Raw genomic sequence first — 21,099 nt, 5'->3', positions numbered from 1 at the left:
CTCCGATACTCAGCCTACTCCGACCTGATATACGTGAGGCGCGTCGGGCGTCGCTCTGCTCCATTGCGTGCACGAAATAAACGCTGTTGTGTGTGAATCACGAGACTTCAAGTTTCTTCCCGCTCCACATCCTTCAGCGAGGCTCAAAGCTCGCGCAACCGACCGTTTTTGCGCTCATCTCTGAGCGAATTCCGGCGATTCAAATCGGGACGATCTCGTCGAGATCGCCTCCCGAACACTTATTTTTCTCTATTATCTCTGACATTTTTTCATAATTTTCTTTTCTTTTTTCTCTCATGTAGACACTGAAGATTATTATCTTTTCTGCTTTAATATCTAAGTTGATCTGTGTGACTTCTTCCGTTATCTTTTTTATTTTTATGTTGTTAGATTTTAGTTCCTTCCTGTATACCGTAGCCATTCCGCCTTTTGCTCTTCCTTTTTTCTTTTTGCTTTTACTGTAAATACTTCAAAATTTTTTAAGTTGCGTTCCAGCAAGTTGTTTTCCTCTTTTTCTATCCATGTCTCCGAAAAGTTTGCTACCTTATTATTTTTGATGTTTTCCCAGTCTTCTTTTTCTAGATTTTTTATTCCAGCTATGTTCCAGAATAGAATTTCTATCTTTTTATTATTCCATACTGTCTGGTTTGCTTTTGCGAAACCATTTTTCGTACTTTTCATTCCAGTACCATTCCTTTTTTTCTGTTGTTATCTTGTTGTAAGAGATTTTTACCTTTATTCCTTCATTTTCCAATTCCTCTGCTTTTCTGAGAATTTCTTTTCTGCTTTGTCTCTCGAACCATGTTGTGTCATTATTTATGAAAATTTTTACTCTTTCATGTTTTAGCTTATTTTTTGCTTTCATTATTTCTATTTTTAGATCTACACTGTCAAGTTGTGCACCAATCGCTTTTTCTATTTTCTTGACTTTCCATATTTTTCTTATCGTTACTTTGGTTCCCAATTTTTCTACTATCCATTTTTTTAGAGTTTCCTTGTCTTGAATTTCTAATCCGCTGATTATTATGTTCTTCTTCTTTTTTTCTCTTTCAGCTTTTTCCAAGACCCATTTTAATTCTTTGTTGGTTTTTTCGTCTCCTATGCTCTCCGTTTTTTCTTCGTTTTTTCTCATTGCTTTTGGGTTTTTGTATTCTTCTTTTTTACTTTTTTCTATTTCTTCATGGAATTTCTTCTGCAAGTTTTTTAATTTGTTCTCAATTTCTTCTATTTTTCTTTCGTTTTTTTGTACTATCACATTTGTTTGCTCTTTGCTGCCTTTCAGTTCTTCAATATCTTGTTTCATTTTACTAAGCTCTTTGTTTAATTTTTCTTCGACTCTCGCCAATCTGTTTTTGGCTTCTTCGTTATCCTTGTATAGTTTATCCCATCTTTCTTTTTCTTCTGTTTCTCTATTTTCTTTTTCTATTGCATCTTTTTCTTCCTTTTTCCTCAGGTATTTCATTAGTTCGCTGAAGCTTTTAATGTCATCTTCTTTATTGTCTGTCATTTCCGTTTGTTTGTGTACTATGTTTTGCTTTTTCGTTTCTCTGCCTTGAAGTTCTGGACTATCTTTCTTTCTTTTTTTACTTTCTTCTTTTTCGTCTCCTTTTAACCAGGGTAGTACACTATAATTTGCCTCGTTTGCGCTTGAGTTGCTTGTTCTACTTGATGTTGATGAGCTTCTGCTTCTATTTTTTATATTAGCTGCTCTTACTTTTTCTACTTTACTCTTCTGCTGTAATTCCTTCTCTATAACTGTTTCGTTTAGGTCTGAGTCATCTTCTGATGACATTTCTTGACTTGGTAATTTTCCCGATCCAAGAGTTCGCGCGCTACTGCGCACTTTGTTCGGTGTGTAGCAACCTTAATCCGCTTGGCGTTCGAGCCAGTCTGCTCTGTAGCCTGCGCTTGCCTTTTTCCTCCTTGCGTTGTGAGAGTCACCTTTATCACTCTGTTTGCGTGATTTTCTCTGCTTGTGGTGCACTGATGCTTAACTTGGCTTTCCGTCTTTTCACAACACTATTTTCTTGTCTTATCCTTGCTTTCTTTTCTCGTCTGGAACAGTTCTTTCTTCATTTATCGGGTTATTCTTCTCTCCCTTCCTACTTTTAGGTTAGACTCGGCGGCTTCTTTTTCTGTCCTTGGTATATGCTCCTTTTTCTGCTTTTTGTCTTGAAGCTTTCTTTGCCTGCGATGCAGGCAATTTTTCGCTTTGCCCTTATCTGAAACAAAACGCCCGTAGGCGAATTTTAGCAGTAAAAAGGCCTTTTAATCTCACACTTTGCAATTTTTCAACCGCTCTTACCCACCTCTAGCGGACGACCTCCACGTATACATCTATATATATATTCCAACAAATAGTAAGTCCTAAATATTCGTTTACTCTAACTTTCAATTGTCTGCACACGTATAAATGTATATAAGTCGTATTATAATAGCCATACTATTCCTGTCTCAAATAATCTTAGCGTTCTTCGCTCAAAGTTGTTACAATTTCTCTCGAAATTCCTCTAGCATTACTTGCTCAGAGTAATTATCGAATATTATACCTTAGCGACAACACGCTCAAGGCATTCCTCTACCACCTTGTAATTCTGCTCCTTACGACCCAGCTGTAATCCCCCAAGCATTATCTGCTCAGAGGATTTTCAGTTTCTTTGTCTTAGCGCTACTCGCTCAGGACCTCTCAATACTCCCGTTTAATTACTTTAGCGTCACTCGCTCAAAGTAATTAAGAATCCTTTGTTCTGGCGATATTCGCTCAGGACCTCTCAATACTCCCGTTCAATTGCTTTAGCGTCACTCGCTCAAAATAATTAAGAATCCTTTTTCTTAGCGCTACTCGCTCAGGACCTCCCATCAATCCGCTGTTCCTCCTTAAAGTTATTCTCCCGCCTAGTTGCTTTAGCAATTATCCGCTCGGAGTAATTAAAAAGCCTTTCCCTATATAGATGGTATGGAAATATAGAGCAGGCAGGAAGCGGAGAGAACGCATTCTGCAACATCAAAACCGGCAGAATCGTTTTCCGGTAATAACATCCGTCCTCTCCGGGAGATTCATCTCCGAGCGCGCCCTGGCCGAACTACGCCGGCTTAACACACTACACTCTGCTCTGACGACAGAGAATAGCAATTTACCCGCGCCGCAAGTAATCGACTTGACTGCGCCTACACCTGTCATCGATTTAACCACCGAAAATCCACCTGCGTCAGATATTGATGAGATTACCGCGCGTTTCTCCGCGATAGAAAATTTTATTAAAAGTACCTACGCAAATCGTCCAGAATCCACATAATGTACAATAACCGTTTACATAAAGTCTCCTTTGTTTTAATATATACATATACACATCTTACACTAACGCCTAGTTTATAATTATTACTTTTATACCAAATAACATTTTTTTTATGTCAAATAAATATAAATACTTATGTTAAAGACATCTCCATTTATTCATTAAATTAAGACCTCACCCTCAGTACCATCTCCCTCTCGAAATCGCACGAGGTCCGATCCTAAGTTAAAGGGATTAAATTCCCTGATTTAAAAGAGGACCGACGATCGCACCGCTCACGGAAGGCGTCCTAGCGTCCCTACGGACGTTGACCCTTCCTGAGCCATTGAAAGTGCGTTCGGCTCGCGCCACGCGCTTCAGAGCGTGTACCTGCGAGCATCAGAGTATCTGGTTGCGTCCTTCCTTACCCCTACCCCTCTGGTTAGCCTTTCCTTCGCTTCCCAGTTTTTCTCATTCAAATCCTGGGGTTGGATGTAACAGTATTATGAATACTATCTATCTTGTAAGTCTTGTTACGTATCATCCACTAAAGTCGTGCACGACATGCGTATGAACGCTTAGAAACACATGCACATATAAATATGTTGCATAAGAGACGGACAACTCGGACGCACACATAGGACATACAGAAACATATGCGATACGGATGGTAAACATTCGCCAGTCTAACGACGGTCGTGTCGCCACAATTTCGTCTGACACGAAACAGGCTCGACTCATAGACCGGGAGCCCGCGACAAAATTTGTGTCAGATCTTATTCACCGCCATATTAATAGAATTAGTTGTTTTAATCGAGTAAGAAAGGTACATAATATTGGTGAGGTCGTTCGGCGGGACATAGATGCAGAAAATTATAACGAACATGTAACTTTCGAAAGTGTCCTTGTCAAATCTTATTCACCTTGAAACTTGTTTGCTAGTTAGTTTTTAATAGATAATTTATGAAAAAACGTTTCTTACACCTGGCAAGCGGGACAAAATTGTTCTTACAGGTTGTAAACAATGTAATATTTCACGAGGGTGATGTCGAATATTATTCACTTTGAAATTTATATGAGAGGTAAGTTTGAACTATAAATAATACGAAAAAAAGCTCTCACGGCTTGAACGCGGACCAAACGAGTTCTTACACTGCTCTGCAACTAAAAATTAAGAGCGCCCACAAAGCTCTTTTGCTGCAGTGCGCACACGGTAATTTTCCTTTAATGTTAGTATATAAATCGGGTTTGTCACTTATGAACATGCAAAATAGATGGAGCAACATCGCCTCATTTGCTGAAAAATTATGTAGCAAATCGGGTCACCGAAATTCAAGAAATAAGTAGCTCCATCGAATGGCGACACGTCCGGACAGAAGATAATCCGGCCGACGCGATTTCAAGGAGTCAGTTACCCCATACTTTTTTACAAAATCAATCGTGGCCTGTAGGACCCTCGTGGCTAATTAAAGACGAAAATGAATGGCTTATCGAAAACACGCGAACCATCGAAATACCCGAGTTGAAAGGGAATACGTGTTTGATAACAACATCTATCGACACTGGAATACTCGAAAGGTACTCCTCTTATTCTAAATTACGCAGAATCGTTGCGTATTGCCTTCGATTTACACCGACTAACAAATACACTGGCTCGCTATGCGCTAGCGAAATTAACGAAGCCGAAATACGGATTCTAAAGATTCTTCAAAACGCTCATTTTCCCGACGAAATCAAAAGACTCAAAAACAAGAGTCTAACAAATCGAAGTAAAATTAGTAATTTAAGCCCGTTTTTAGACACAGAGTGTTGTCGTCAGACCGGTGATCCAGGACAACAGTCCTGAGGCGTTATCCCGGTTTTATGTGGTTCCGAGCGTGGAACGTGAAATAAAAGCGCGTACTTGCTTCGGCAGTGCACAGATAAAGACGCGAGTTACAATAACGCTAAGTGAAAACCTTGTATTGAAATAAAATAAATGAACATTATACGAAACGACGGAGTCGATGTGAATAACATCTACGCCGATACACAAAACAAGTCTTACACCCTTTTTTCAACACCCTGAATATGTATATGAATTATTTTATATTATGTTTTTATTTAGTATAGTTTTTTATTAAAACAAATGTTTTTTTACAATTAATTATTTTTTAGTATATATAATACAGAACAAGCAATTGATATCACATATTATTGAAAAATCTAACACAAGATTTAATAAAAGAACCGATTCCAAATATTGGTTTGATGATGCGCTTCACAATGAAATGGAAGGAGCATTTCCAGATCTCAAATGATGTGTTACTCACCACAATAGAAGGAGCATTTCCAGATCTCAAATGATGTGTTACTCACCACAATGGAAGAAGCATTTCCAGATCTCAAATGATGTGTTACTCACCACAATGGAAGGAGCATTTCCAGATCTCAAATAATGTGTGTGTTTCTGTTTTCCACCATAATTTATTCTTTCTGTAAAATAATTGTACTATTTTATTTATTATGTCATTAACTCAAGCAAACTAATTTTCTGTTACATATTGAAGTGTATTTCACAAAGCTATATGTATACAAGATGTTAAAAAAAGGGTTCAAAACTTACTGGGTATAGATAGCACTTATTATACTGAGTAAAAATGAGTAAAAAGTGCTTAGTAAACATAGGTCGAAGAAATCCTTGATTTTTTATTTTTCATTGACTAATTTATTTTTCTATGTTTAGTAAGCATTTTTTACTCATTGTCAGTATAATGAGTAGGTACTATCTACCCAGTTTCAAACTCTTTTTTTACACTCTGTATGTGTAGGTATAAGATATTATAAATTTTCTTATATACTGTGACGTTGCAGTTTCGCTGCATCGTGGCAGCGCCCCGCCGCCGTCACAAGGCGCGGGTTTTCGATAATTATTCGTTTTGCGCCCGTGGACGGTTCACAGAGTCAGAGCGAGAGATCTCCAGGGGCATAATTATAATTGCGTTTCCGTATTTTGATCCTTTTTTTGTTATTTGGTATTGATACGTGGCGCCTCACCGAGCTGAGACTGGAGTTCCTGAGGAGATGCAGCGGATCGTAAAATGCGGAATCGACCGAGAGGAATCGAGCCAGGATATCGATCGACGCGAGCGGACCGCGGCGAGACTCGCCGGCCAGCGGGCGCAAGGGAGCGCGGAAGGACACGCGCGCGGCGCGTGATACGGGACGGACGGACCCGTAGAGGCAGGGCCCCGGGACGCCGGGGCGGAATGAACTTCGCCTGCCCTCCTCACCTGCAAAAAGGACTCCGGGATGGATGGCCACCATTCCAGGACCGAAACGAGAAACACGGGGACATTAGCGTCTCGTCCGCTACCGGGAAGGATCCCGGCGAAATCGTCGTGCGCGCGAAAAAGCCTTAAGCGCCCTGCGGAAGCCGGAATTGTCGGCCCTGCGCAAGGATACGTCGCGAGCTTGCGGGCTCGCCCCTAATTGGTCCGCGCGTTAGCATCGAGCGGCTGCGTAACTGCGTACGCCCGGGGTGGGGCGCGCAATCGATTCCGCCATCGAGCGAAATTTCGGGAGCACTCCTGGATCGTCTTCGACGGCCTACGCCTCGTAAGATAGCAGTCGCGATATCAAATTAGTTTGGCGATTTTCTTGGCGAGTATCTTGACGATCCTCTCGGCGAGTCTCCCGACCCTTGGGGCGACGGCGAGGAGCTTTCGAGGGAGAACGGAAGAACGGTGAGGTTGCCTCGGTAATATTTGCTATGTAAAGCCACGACACCGCCCTCCGGGTTGCGCTCTCGCTCGGGAATAATTCAATGTCGACGTTACTCGCCGATCAGGCGTAGATTTCGCGATCGAGAACGACAGCGAGGGGCACCGGAATGGTCTCGTGGCCACGGGATCTTGACCAAAAGTTGCGCGCCTCTGGAGATCGCGGCCGATGCATCGATGACGAGTTCCGATATCGGGAATTCGTCTCGCGACCTTCGCGTTCGCAACCGCGCGTTTCTTTATGCGTCGCAATTCGTTCGATCGGGACTTAGATTCCACACGCGACAGTAATTGCGTTCGAATATTTCGTGCTCGGCAATTTCGTGCCTTAGGATACTTGCGTCCGAGTATCACTCGCGTTCGGTAATTTTTCGCGTTGGAGTAATTACATTCGGATGGTACTTGCGTCGAGATATTATTTACGTTAGATTAATAAATTGCATTTGGTCGTTTCTCGCGCTGGAACGAGTGCGTTCAGAGATTATTCGCGTCGGAATGTTATTCGCGTTCGGTGGATTTTGGCGTTAGGATGTCAAGTGCGTTAGAAAATAATCGTTGGGCCGTTCCCTGCGTTAACGTATGATTCGCGGTGACTTATTGTGGCGTCCCGTTCGATTTTCGCGTGCGAATGATTGCGTTCAGCCCGTGTTTGCGTTAGGATACGAGGGTTAGAATGGCATTCGCGTTCGTTACTGCGTTCCTCCGTTGCTCGCGGTAATTTCGTGTTTTCGCGTTAGTTATAGCACCTTGCGTTGTTACTTGCGAGAATTTCGTATTTTCGCGTTAGCTACAGTATTTTGCGTTATGTCGAGGGCCTCTGCCCCTCATTCTTCGCGTTAAAGGATTGCTGGCAATAGCGTGTTGCGCTTGGACATTGCTTGCGCTACAATTGTCGCTCGCGTTAGATTAGGACACTCGCGTTAGACTAAGAATTAAGATACTCGCGTTAGACTAAGAATTAAGATACTCGCGTTAGACTAAGAATTAAGATCCTGGCGTTAGATTAAGACAATCTGGCGACAGAATTCCTGTGCGGTTTTGGACGTGGCGTTCACGCGCTCCGAACGTGGCCCACTACTCTTTCGCGATACTTCGTGTTATTGATACTATTATTTCGCGTTTATTCCGGTTATTTCATATTCGGCTGTGTCGTTTTGCCGATATTCTATGTTAGTTGTAAGTTTAATTTTCTTGATCACGACGCATTCCGCGCGTCTGCTGTGAATTGACGTATTATTTAATCTGTTCCGTTTACTGTATTTCATCCAAGCTCGAGACTAATATTTTTCATGCTACGTTATCTAACTGCGTTCAATTTTTCAATCGGAAGAATTTTCTAATGTCGGAGTTCAATATTCTCATCTTTCTTTTGCTTATTAATTACACCATTAATGTCCGAATTTCATAATTTCATTCTTCTTTTGTTCATTAATTACACGACTCTTCATAATAAATCTTGTTCTCCAATTTCATTAACTATGTGAGTGTGATTTACGCGTCACCCCGCCGAATGTTGCGCTGCCCTTTTATCAACCCCGCCCACAATCATTAGTCGAGCTGGCCGCTCTCTCGCACGCCGGATCTCTTGCGTTTTGTGTTTCCGGATTTTCGCGGTCTTGGAGTATTTCGTGGACGCGTGTCTACGCGTCTGGCGCCCAATATTAAAGTTTCGCGTCGGATTACCGAGCCGTGCGAGGAGTCGTCGGAGAGGCCCATCACCCTTCTCTCCCCGGACCCCTTTTGATTCGTCGCACGCCCCGGGTACGACCGGGAGTGAAAAAGACGTGACAATACATAGGTTTTTTTAGATAAGAAATTTTTTTATTATTACAAGTATATAACTTTGTAAATAACAAGAACACAATAATTCCGCGAGCTCTTCTTGCGAATCAGAAGAAAACATCGAGCCGCCTGCTCCGAAAAGGCAAAAATGTTTTGTTGGAACAGAGATGTATAGAAGACTTCAGCGGCCTACTGTCCGTGAAATATTAAAAGAAAATGAACAAAGCCGCTTGATATTACGAAGTTACTTACAAACAAAGACATTATCAAAGCATTCCCGACATATTCTTTTTAAATTATTAACATCACATTTATTAAATACTGTTAAAGGGTAAGTTAAATACTTTACATTTTACTTTAGCATAAGTATGAAACATAATAGGGGAGAGTTGCCGAATGCGTACCACTTAACACGTTATAAGTCTTTTTGTAACATACTGCAAAAGGTACGATTTAAGCAACCGGTCGCCTAAATCGTACCCGTGGATCTTTTAAATCATATCTTCTGGAAAGTATCAAATTTATGAATAAAAATAATTTAAAATATAAAATTAATGAAAGGAAACACTAACTTATACCTATTTTATACTAATAATTTATCAAAAAAAGGATTAAATGCTTAATAATTAATAGATCACTATAATGAAAAGGTAAGGACTTTACTGTCATGTTAAGCACGACAGCACGAGTTCCTTGATCGTACCGGCACGATACAGGAAATCTTATGATGGTACGATTTAGGAAACTTGGTAGATTTTATAAAAATATTGATTTAATCTTTATAATAATTGCAAATATGTATATGCGACGAATGTAAAATATTCTACAGTAAACCTTCTGTTATAAAAATATAAAAATTTATAATAAAATTGTATAATTACATTATTATCAGTTATATAAATTGATCAAAAAATTACATTAGTTGTACCTGAATTTTTTAAATGTTGTTAACTCGCACAAAACAAGATGTAATCTGTTAAACTTTTATCTATATTACTCATTTATTTCATATTTTTGTTACTAAATGTTGCTTATATTAAGTAATAACGTGAAATATTGATGAGGTACGATTTAGGCGGCCGGCACGCATTTGGCAACTCTCCCCTATAGTTCAATAAAATTACATATAATTTACATATAAAATGAGTAAAAATACAGGAGGTTGGAAAAAACTAAAAGATTCGAAGAAGAAAAAAGTATTACAGAGAACTCCTTCTCTCAAAAACTATTTTATATCGACAGTAGCATCCAATAGTGAAAAAAATTCTGAAAGACATGAAGATTTAGAATCTTCAGAATGCTGCAGTACAACCAAAGCCCTTGGTTCTACAAGTCTTTTTTCGGAAATATCCAAAATGTCTACAAATTTTTCTCGGCATCCACTTATCGCTGGACGATTCTTAGTAAGGAAATGCCCAAGAGAATTTCAATGTCTAAGAGGCAGTCAGATACTCGACGGAGCGCTAACGCTGAAGCTGTTAAAGCTGTTTTGATAGGATACAATCATGTCCTTGCAAGTTTAACTAAACTGGAGTCTGAATCTACTCAAAAACCAGAAACCAAAACAGCTGCGAAAAACCTGGCTAATTCCCTAAAATTACTGGAAACCAGAATATTGTTGCACGTTTGGAATGAAATTCTTCAACCTTTTGATAGAGTGAACAAGCAACTGCAGAGTTTTAAAATAGATTTGTCGACAACTGTTAATTTATTACAAAGCTTGAAATCGTCCTTCAAGAAATGCGTGAGAAGTATGATGAGTATGAAGAAAAAGCATTTAACATGGTTGAAATGAACGAATATAGACTGGAGCAAAGCCGTAAAAGAAAAAGGAAAGAAAGTGATTCTATAGCTGAAACTTATTCTCCAAAAGACATATTTAGGATCAATACATTCAATGTCGTTATAGATAAATTAAAGGTGTCTTTAAAGAATCGAATTGAAAATTATGATGGTATTTTTCAAGTTTTCAGTATCTTCAGTAACTTTTCTTGTGAGATGTCGGAGACTAATGTAAGAGAAGGTGTAACACGATTGTGTGAGACATATAGTACTGACTTTCCAGATGATTTCACGATGGAATTCATGCAGTTTCTTAGGTTTGTGAAAAACTCTAAAATAAAGCAAAAAGATGAAGAGAGTTTATGTTTGTGACTATTTAGAGTAATCGTAGAGGTAAAAGTAGTCGAAAGCTTTCCAAATGTTGAAACATCATTAAAAATTTATTTATCTTTGATGATCACAAACTGCAGTGGAGAACGCTCTTTCTCGCTATTAAAAAGAGTAAAAAATTGTTTGCGATCTACAATGTCAGAGGAGAATTTGTGTGCATTAGCTTTACTCAGCATAGAAAGCACTATTGTTAAGCGCTAGATATTGATATAATTATCAATGACTTTGCTTCAACAAAAGCAAAGAAACAGAATTTTTAATATTCAAGTATTCAATTTTATAACTTAAATGTATTTTATTATTTTATATGAATAAATGACTGATTTGTGTACATAAATATTGTTTCAATTTGTTTCAAATAAAGTATAATTTTTATTGAATTAAAGGAAATAGGTGAGGCAATCGGAGCCAAGCGCGAGGATGACACAAAAAAAGTGTCGAAACGTTCGTTTTTAATATATTTATTTATTATTACAATTTGTCTGCGCATTGACTACCGCGCTTGGCTCCGATTGCCTCACCTATTTCCTTTGATTTATTCTAGAGAGCCTATACTTCGTTTAATTTTATTGAATTGTAATTCGGCCCTTTCTAATCTTAGCCTTAGGCCCTAAGCTACCTTAATCCGGCACTGCTGCAATTGCACGGATTTTGTGATGCAAGCGAGAAGGCCTTTGGCGCATGCATATATTTGCGCTCTATGGATGGGGCAAGTCATTGCATGGTGAGACTAGTATGCGCCAAATCACGAGTGGCTCCACTGAAGAAGGTGTCTCTAGCCAGGCTGGAGTTATGCGCGGCTCTGCTACTAGCATTTATATGTAGTCGTGGACAAGGCACTAAATTGAATATTCAATCAAAAATGTTTTTGGTGTGATTCTATTATTGCAATTCATTGGATATATTCCTCGCCTCACAGGCTCAAAACATTTGTGGAAAACAGAGTAGCGCAAATACAGGCTGCCACAGAAAAGGCTCTTTGGAGGCATGTCCCATCTCAACAGAATCCTGCTGACGCATTATCTCGTGGACAGTTTCCAATGGAATTTGCACAAAACAATTTGTGGTTAAATGGACCTGAATGGTTGAAGGAAGATGAAGAAGCGTGGCCTGCCAATTTGGTGGAAAATATTGAAATGCCAGAACAAAAACCAATTATCAGCCTGAAGACGACGATTACGATGGACATCATCGAGCGATTTTCATCGTAAACTGTATTGCGAAGGGTTGTGGCGTGGTGCTTGCGATTTGCACACAACAGTCATGGTAAGGAGAAACGCGTAGGATACATAAAGACTGTCGAATTGCAGGAAGCGACGAACTGCGTGATTCGTTTGGTGCAGGTTAGTGCGTTTGCAGAGGAAATGCGAGATCTGCAACAGGGTAAAATCTTAAGCTCTAAAAGTAGATTATTACCATTAAGTCCATTTATAAATAACTTAGGAACATTACGAGTTGGCGGAAGGTTAGAAATTGCGAAATTGAATTATAATCAGAAGCATCCGATACTCCTGCCCAGCGATAATCATTTTACTAGATTGATATTTAGGGAAGCTCATATTAAAAATTACCATTGTAGCGTTCAAACTATTGTATATAGTGAGACAATCGTATTGGCCTCTTAGGGGTAAAAATGTTGCTAAGCATATCGTACGTACGTGCATGAAGTGTTTTTGTTTGCGCCGTCCACACCAAGGTATGTAATGGGAAGCCTTCCGAAAGACAGGCTAGTGAGCACGCGTCCGTTTGAAACGACAGGTATAGATTACTGTGGTCTGTTTTTTATAAAGGAAAAACGCTTTCGCAATAAAAATAAAATTAAGATTTATGTTGCGGTTTACATATACCTAACTACTAAGGCGGTGCATTTGGAAGTTGTCTCTGATCTGACTACGGAGGCATTTATTGCTAACTTACGCCGGTTCTTCGCTAGACGAGGAGAGGCCAGAGTAATTTATTCAGATAATGCAACTAATTTCATGGGGGCAAACAACGAATTAAAACAATTGGTAAATGTCAAGATTAAGGGCGACCTCACCGATTTCAATGACCTTGATATATGTTGTTAAGGTCATGACCCCGAGGTGACCCCGAGTGACCTTCAGAAGGTTTTAGCCGTCGCTCGTTATTCGTTAAAAAGTTATTAACAAAAAAAAGTTTGGAAAATATAGCAGCTATTTTGAGTATTGGAAGGCATAAATATGGCCTATATAATATATCAAAGTACATGTGTGGGCGTGGGGGACTTTGCCCCCCTTGCACCCTTCCCCCCATTGTGTGAGTAAACCTAGAAGTGTGGGTGGGGGGGGCTCCGCCCCCCCCGCATCCCCCCGTGCAGTGGGCGGTGTGGGTTGGGTTGATGGGTGGGCAGGGGGTGGCTTCGCCCCCCCCGCACCCCCCTCCCCCATGGACACGCCCTCGGCGTGCCCGGGCAGGAAATGTATTTCGCTTTAAGCGTGAGCGGGGGGGCGCCGCCCCCCCTGCACCCCCCCATGGGGGGGCGGAGCCCCCCCGCTCACGCTTAAAGCGAAATACATTTCCTACCCGGGCACGTCGAAGGCGTGTCCATGGAGGGTGCGGGGGGCGAGGCCCCCCCTGCCCACCCATCAACCCAACCCACACCGCCCAGTGCACGGGGGGTGCGGAGCCCCCCCGCCCACACTCCTAGGTTTACTCACACAATGGGGGGTGCAGGGGGGCGAAGCCCCCCCCGCCCACGCATGTACTTAAACGAGCTTGTAAAGCGCGTCACGAACCCATGTGGCACCTCGTTTCGCGTGGAAAGTGTATGCGTGAACTATTTCGACATATATATTAGTTATTTATGCCTTCCAATACTCAAAATAGCTGCTATTTTTTCCAAACTTTTTTTGTTAATAACTTTTTAATGAATAACGAGCGACGGCTAAAACCTTCTGAAGGTTACTCGGGGTCATGACCTTGACAACATATATCAAGGTCATTGCAATCAGTGAGGTCGCCCTTAATCTTGACATTAACCAAACAATTATATAAACTATTCAATTCGAAACAACACCCTTATGAAAAAGTACACTCAACTTTGATGGTTAACACCCACCATTGAGAGTTAACACTCAAATTTGGGCGTAAGTTTAGTGTTTGTCATCAAAGTTAAGTGTCAACACTTAAATTTAGGTGTAGATTGAGTGTTGACCATTAAGGTTTAGGTAAATTGTGGGTTTAATCCTCAATAATGAGTGTTTATTGGGAGTTTATTCTCAATGATAAGTGTAGGTTGAGGATTAAGCCTCAATGTTTAGTGTAGGTTGGAGATTGATCCTCGTCGTTGGATGTTGGTTTGGTGTTAACAGAGTGTTAACCTTTAATGTTCTATGTCGATTTAATCAATGTCGCCATGATCCCTTTATCGTTGGGTGTCGTTTAAATGTTATTGTGTTAATTTTCGTTAAGTGTCAATTGACGGCTTGGTTTATTGGAAAAGTGTTTCAGATAAAAGTTGAAAGGTTTGAAGGGGGCCAATAGACGATCTTATTGGATTTTGGATCCAGGGCCTGTATTGAGCCCAATAGGGCCTAAGTCAAATTTTTTAAATAAAAACCCCTATTTTTTATTGTACCATTTTTCTAGATAATACTTTTATATAATATATAATACTTTTTGAGATATTCAAGGAAAACTTGGTAACTTTTTCAATATATATTTAGCTTGTGATATCTTGATGATTGTTTGCCAGAGAAAAAAGTGGTACAGAGGACTTTTTAACTTAATTTTATTTCAAAAAAATGTGCTGTTGCAATAATATACTCCAATTTTTTTTTAATATTTGTGTATGCATCTCTTGATGCATCTTCTTGGAGTGTTTACAAATATTTAAAAAAATTGGAGTGCTATTGCAACAGCATATTCTTAAGACAAAATCAAGTCAAAAAGTCCTCTATACCACTTTTTCCTCTGGCAAACAATTATCAAGATATCATAAGCTAAATATTGAAAAAGTTACCAAGTTTTCCTTGAATATCTCAAAAAGTATTAGGCAAATAAAAGAATTTTTCAAACAAAAGTTGTTCAAATTATTTAATAGAGAAAGATGGTACAATAAAAAAAGGGGTTTTCATTTAAAAAATTTGACTTAGGCCCTACCTAGCGAGAAATGACCCATCGAATCGACGTCTAATTGACGTCGAAATCATCGATATTACATCATATCGAAATAATGCTCGAAATTTGAAGCTTATTTCGATGTTTGTGCTATATGACATTTTTTAAAAGAAGAGATTATTTGTGACATACATTCATCGCGCCAGACTGTAAACAGGTAAATTATGTATTTTCTGTTAAGACATCAATATTTCATCATTTTGATATCGATTCGAAGCTGTTTTGATTTGCCTGTCAAATATATAATAACATTGCCATTATATAAAATGCAATATAAATAAAAAATTATATTGTATTGGCAGACATGGATAATGTAAATATTTTATGATTTGAGCATTATAATAATTGCGTTACAATATTAATTTTTTTAGGCTTCCATTTCCATTAAATAGTTACTTTATAACTGTAAAGTCACAACAAAGTTCCTGTTTGTAATTTGACAATTTTGAAAATTAAAATATTATATAATAGATACATTTTCAGTACTACATCCGCTCATTTATTAAACAAGAAGTTAAATTAAGCAACTAATTAAATAATTAATAATAAATATTAATACAATAAGATATTTGTATTTACATTTATCAAAATAAAAAATAATTTCAATTATGAAAATAAATATTAATAATTGGACTTATTAAAAATTAAATAATTTGTTCAGATATTGCGCTCGAATTCTTTTCGCGTTTTATAACGCCCGATCGTTTCACATTAGATGGCGCTACGCGCGAGTCGCCACTCTCAAGGAGCCCCCGCCTCCTTCCTCACTCGTTAGGTGTCATGGCCGCACTTGCTTGCGTTTCTTCGAACGTGTCGAGTCCGTTACCTCTTTCTTGACGGATTGATCGTTGCGGCGCGTGTTCTGGAGACCAACCGAGCGAGAATCGGATCACCAGGGAGAGCTCACCGCCAGGAAAGGGAGAGCTGCGGCAGCTAGCGTCCGAGAGGGAGGATCGAGGCGAGGAGTCCGGTTCAGCGAGCAGAGCCCTTAAGAGATTCTCATTGGGACGCCATATTTGTTACTTTCATTTGAGGGTTCATATTTTAGGATTTATACCGTCATTTTTAAGGATTAACCATTAATTGAAGGTTAACTATCACTTGAAGGTTAACCATCATCCAAAGAAAAACCCTTAAAGTTGGGTGTGATTTCGGACCGCCAATTGAAGATTAACCTTCAAATGATGGTTAACCTTCAATTGGCGGTCCGAAATCACACCCAACTTTAAGGGTTTTTCTATGGTGTTTTTTTAACGGTTAACACCAAAAGTTGAGTGTATTTTTCCATAAGGGCATAATGACGAAATTCATCGTTTCTGTGCCGATCAGGGAATTGACTGGAAATTTATTCCCCCTCGCTCGCCTCACTTTGGTAGGCTATTGGAGGCCGCCCGCGCCGTAAAGGGATTCAAACATCACATGCGTCGGACAATTGGGGAAACTTTATTCACGTTTGAAGAATTTAATACGTTCGCAATCGAGATCGAGGCCGTACTTAACTCGCGACCGCTACCTTGCTTTGGATCCGAACGATAATCTAACTCTCACCCCTGCTCATTTTTTAATTGGTACTGCGTTATCCGATATTCCCGAGGGTGAGTTAGAGAATGTGCCTACTAATAGATTATCTGTTTGGAAGCATATTCAAAAGATGAAACAGAATTTTTGGCGTCATTGGAGTAAAGAATATGTTAACGAATTGCAGCAACGTACCAAATGGTTAAAATCTGATTTCTCACGTATTGAAATAGGAACTTTGGTTCTCATTAAGAATAGCAATAGTCCTCCCTTGCAATGGCAAATGGGTAGAATAGTGGCAGTACACCCGGGGAAAGATAATATAATTAGAGTAGTTACTGTAAAGGCTAACGCCGGTTGATATAAAAGAAATGTAAAGGATCTTGCGCCGTTACCTGTCGAATAGGTCGAATAGTTGTAATACACGAAAGGTCTTATACCTGACGAGCATATCAAGCAAATTTTTTAATATTATTTATATTTAATATCTTCATCACGACAGCCTGTTGAGAGGATCTCAAGGCGGGCGGAATGTTTAAGCTCATAGAAATTAAATTACGCGCTCAGATTAATTATTAGCGGTGACACCTACAAGACACTGTTATGATGGACTGTACTGATCGACAACGGCCTTTTTGAAACTCAGTCCGCATCGAACCACCGAATGTGACACACGCAATAAAGTGAATAAGTATTAGAATTGAGAGTAAAATTATTTGAACTAAATCTGGCGGCACTTCCTTAAGGGAACGGCCTTACGGTCCATCCGCTGATACTTTTAAGACTCGATTAGCAAAGGAGCGAATTTTTGACCATAGGTGGAGGCGGACGGTACAAACGGTAAGTAAGTATTTCAATATATATTTTCTGAACTATATCATATGAACTATAATTCTATTTTTAGTTACAACTGAAATGCTGGACGCAAGCGTCAAATGGTTGGAAACTAATCGAGAACCATGGAAAGTGGTTGAAAACCATTGGAAGGCTACAACTACTATTCGTTTGAATGACAATCAAAATAACCAGAATAAGTCACTTTCTGAAGTATTTGAAAAATGGCCGATTTTAAATCATCCAACAATGGGCTGGTTATTAATAGTTCAGGATTTTCAACATTTGGAATTAAATGCGACAGAAGACGCCATTAATCAGTGGCCTCAATTTGTCCAAATTATTCAAAGTCCTCTTGCAACAAAGAAAATTCTTCGAGTGCATGAACTATTACAATTAATAGAAAGTGATCAAAGCAATGATATATGCTTGTATATTATTGTACACAATTATTTTTATACAGTCATAAGGGTACTTAAATATAATTTCTATTACGTTTTTGGAAATAGAATCTAATTATAAGGCTATTGCACAATTGTGTGCGCTATCTTATATGATTCCCCCAAAAGCGCATGGATTCCTCCAAAAGGACGAATCAGAACAAAAAAGGGCCATTGAAAACCTTTGATGATTGAATCTGAAGAAAGTCTTGTTGTGCATATCAAAGTTGTATGATTTAAAGTTTTATTTAATTCTAAAGAATAATGGATGTACATCTTTATAAGATGTAATGTACATGATTTTAGACTGCTGGAGACATAAGCGATATTCGACAAAAACAGATTGATCAGATGTATCAGATGAATTTGATAGTTCAGCCGTATATTATTGTCGTAGGACCTACTCTGGCTGAAATCTCATCGTTTTTTGTATCAGTAGACAAAGTCTTGTACAACGTGACATCGGCATTTAAAGCAATTGACACTTGCTTCAAAATCTTTTATGTACTGAATGCTGAATATCCTGCAGCAAGTGATCACTTATGGCTATTGATTCAACGTGAGTTATATAAATTTACGACAAAATACGATAAAAATTCATCATATGTTTTAGAAATAATGGTAATACTGAAGGAGACGGGCTTCCTCTCCGATTTCGACGAAATTAGGCTTATTCGACGCGTTTTTGCACAAAACGACCGAATCTGGCAGAAAAAAGTGTCGCTTTGCCCCGCGAAGCGAGATATTAACTGCTAAAGTTGACGACTATCAGGTTATGAAACCTGTCATACCGACGCGATGTAGCGACTGTGACTATGCCCCGCTCTCTCCGCGGCTACATACGCATGTTCCGTAGACGCACAGAAAAGGACAGGATAGGTCACGTGACATCTGTCTGATTGGTAAGTAAGAAAAATAACATAATTCGAATGTTGATTCTCTTTTGTTTCCTCACACGCGACAAGCAGCAGTTTTATTACGATTCACGAGGCAAAATGCAGCTGCACGAATTTTTGGCTGTAACACACAACAAGGAGGAATTAATAAATTTTTTAATCGCAAATAAATTAATTAATGGCACAATAACATTGTCCAAAGTGCAATAATGAATTAAAAGTAGACAGAAGTAATCTTCTATTTCGTTGCCAAAAAGCCTTGTACGAGAAAAATAAACATAAGAAATATGTGAAGAGACAATGTGGCTTCAAAGCAAGTGCAAAAGTTGACACATGGTTTAGTAATTGCAAATTAAGCTTAGAAACAGTATGTAGAATAACTGCGTACTTTATTATGTTGAAACCTCCGCGACATCAGTTTTTATGTACAGAACTGCAACTTTCCGATCATTCGGTTGTTGATTGGATTTCTTTTTGCCGAGAAGTAAGTAGAATTTGATACATGAAATACATGAGATATATAAAAAGATGAAATATATATTTATGAAATGTATAATGTGGAAATTGCTATAGGTTTGCATCTTTTGGGCTGAAAAATATTCAACAAAACTTGGAGGACCCAATAAAATTGTTGAAATTGACGAAGCCAAAATCGGCAAAAGAAAGTATAACTGTGGCCGAATAATCGAAGGAAAGTGGATCTTTGGTGGATACGAGCGTGAATCGAAAAAAGTATTTTTTGTGGCAGTTCCGGATCGCACAGAGAAAACACTCCTTAAAATTATTAAAGAGTGGATTTTACCTGGGACGACAATAATGTCAGATTGTTGGAGATCTTATAACTGTTTGAATAGTGAAGGTTTCCAACATTTGACAGTTAATCATTCTGTGAACTTTGTCGACCCAGATACCGGTTAGTACAGGCACTTTATAAATCATTTACATTGCAACATATGCATTCATATACACTACATTAAACTTAACATTATTTATTTGTATTTGTTCTATATTTAGGAGCCCACACTCAACATATCGAACGCGTTTGGAGAGAAGTGAGAGCGAATATCCCACGCTATGGTACGCGTACTCATCACTTAGCGGGATATTTAGCGGAATATCTTTTCAAACGCGTTCATAAATATGAAGAGCGTTTGCAAAGTTTTTTCTGTGCAATTGCAAAATTATATCCACCAAAGATTTTCACCGATGTACCTGATGTCTCGGAGGCTGGACCATCTCACTCAATTTAAAGCTTAATTTGGAATTGCTAAACTATGTTTTAATTTTTGCACTTGCTTTGAAGTCACATTGTTTCCTTACATATTTCTTATGTTTACTTTTCTCATACAAGACTTTTCGACAACGAAATAGAAAGTTACTTCTGTTTATTTTTAATTCATTATTGCACTTCAAACAATGTATTTTACCATTAATTAAATTATTTGCGATTAAATTATTCACACTTTTTTATTTTTCCTTGGCCTCATGCGCATGCTCCGTGGCCGCACGTGCATGCAAAAGTGCGCGAATTTGAAACGTATGGATACTTATAATGCATAAATATAAATATATACTTTTTATATACCAACTATTCTCTGCTTTAACAAATTATTTCTGCTACAAATATTAAGCGTCGAAGTTAACAAAAGAAAAATAATTTGTTAAAGCAGAGAATAGTTGGTATATGAAAAGTAGGGGAGACCGGGGCCTAACCGTCAGTTTTTTTTCGGTGCCGATTTTTAACAAGAAAATAAATAATTGTAGTTAAATGTGGTATACCACTGTAAAGAGTGAACCTTTAGCTACAAAATTTATATAGGAAATTTTTATCTACGTCGCTTTGTTTAACCGGTATAGAGCAAAAACGACAACGGTGGAAAAATTGAAATCTCAAAAATGCCGGGGTTTAACCGTCACACTGCATTTTCAATACATATACGTACATCTAATCCTGAAAAATGATAGGATACATCTTAATAATTGTTTTTTAAGAGAAAAATATAAAAATTTATTTAAAATTTTTATGCGAAACGTTATCAAAAAATAGTTACGAGGGTTCCTCTTTCCGCAGAAGTCACTCGCCCGACTTGTTTCACTCCTCGACGTCCGATGACTCTATTCGGTGTCTGAACGGTTGTAATTCCCGTCTCATCCATATTCCATATGCAGTGAGCCTGGAAATGCCCGGAAATGCCTTGGAAATGCACCCGGACTGCTTACTGACGGATTAACCCCAAACACAAGTTTCAGGTTTGATCGCCCACGAAATATTAGACATCAA

General features: G+C 38.8%; 1 protein-coding gene across 1 annotated transcript; it reads left to right on the top strand.

Moving 5' to 3' along the window:
• The first annotated feature begins 19,212 nt into the window (after positions 1-19,212).
• On the top strand, positions 19,213-20,068 carry LOC139782415 (uncharacterized). The gene is made up of 4 exons (XM_071721442.1): positions 19,213-19,302; positions 19,392-19,550; positions 19,611-19,731; positions 19,833-20,068. The coding sequence occupies exons 1-4, from the start codon at positions 19,213-19,215 to the stop codon at positions 20,066-20,068; spliced, it is 606 nt and encodes a 201-aa protein (XP_071577543.1).
• The last annotated feature ends 1,031 nt before the right edge of the window (positions 20,069-21,099 follow it).

This window comes from Temnothorax nylanderi, unplaced genomic scaffold (assembly GCF_030848795.1).
Source record: "Temnothorax nylanderi isolate EJ_2023f unplaced genomic scaffold, tnyl_v1.0 TNYL_tig0410_pilon, whole genome shotgun sequence".
NCBI lineage: Eukaryota > Metazoa > Arthropoda > Insecta > Hymenoptera > Formicidae > Temnothorax > Temnothorax nylanderi.
Note: the sequence above shows the minus strand (reverse complement) of the source record. Positions and strands in the feature narration are given on the sequence as shown.

Bases quoted from the DNA above. Each gene is read 5' to 3' on its own strand.
- LOC139782415 (XM_071721442.1), top strand. From the start codon at position 19,213: ATGTTGAAACCTCCGCGACATCAGTTTTTATGTACAGAACTGCAACTT. The intron at 19,303-19,391 runs GTAAGTAGAATT...AAATTGCTATAG, and splicing joins GGATTTCTTTTTGCCGAGAA to GTTTGCATCTTTTGGGCTGA. The intron at 19,732-19,832 runs GTTAGTACAGGC...TTCTATATTTAG, and splicing joins CTTTGTCGACCCAGATACCG to GAGCCCACACTCAACATATC.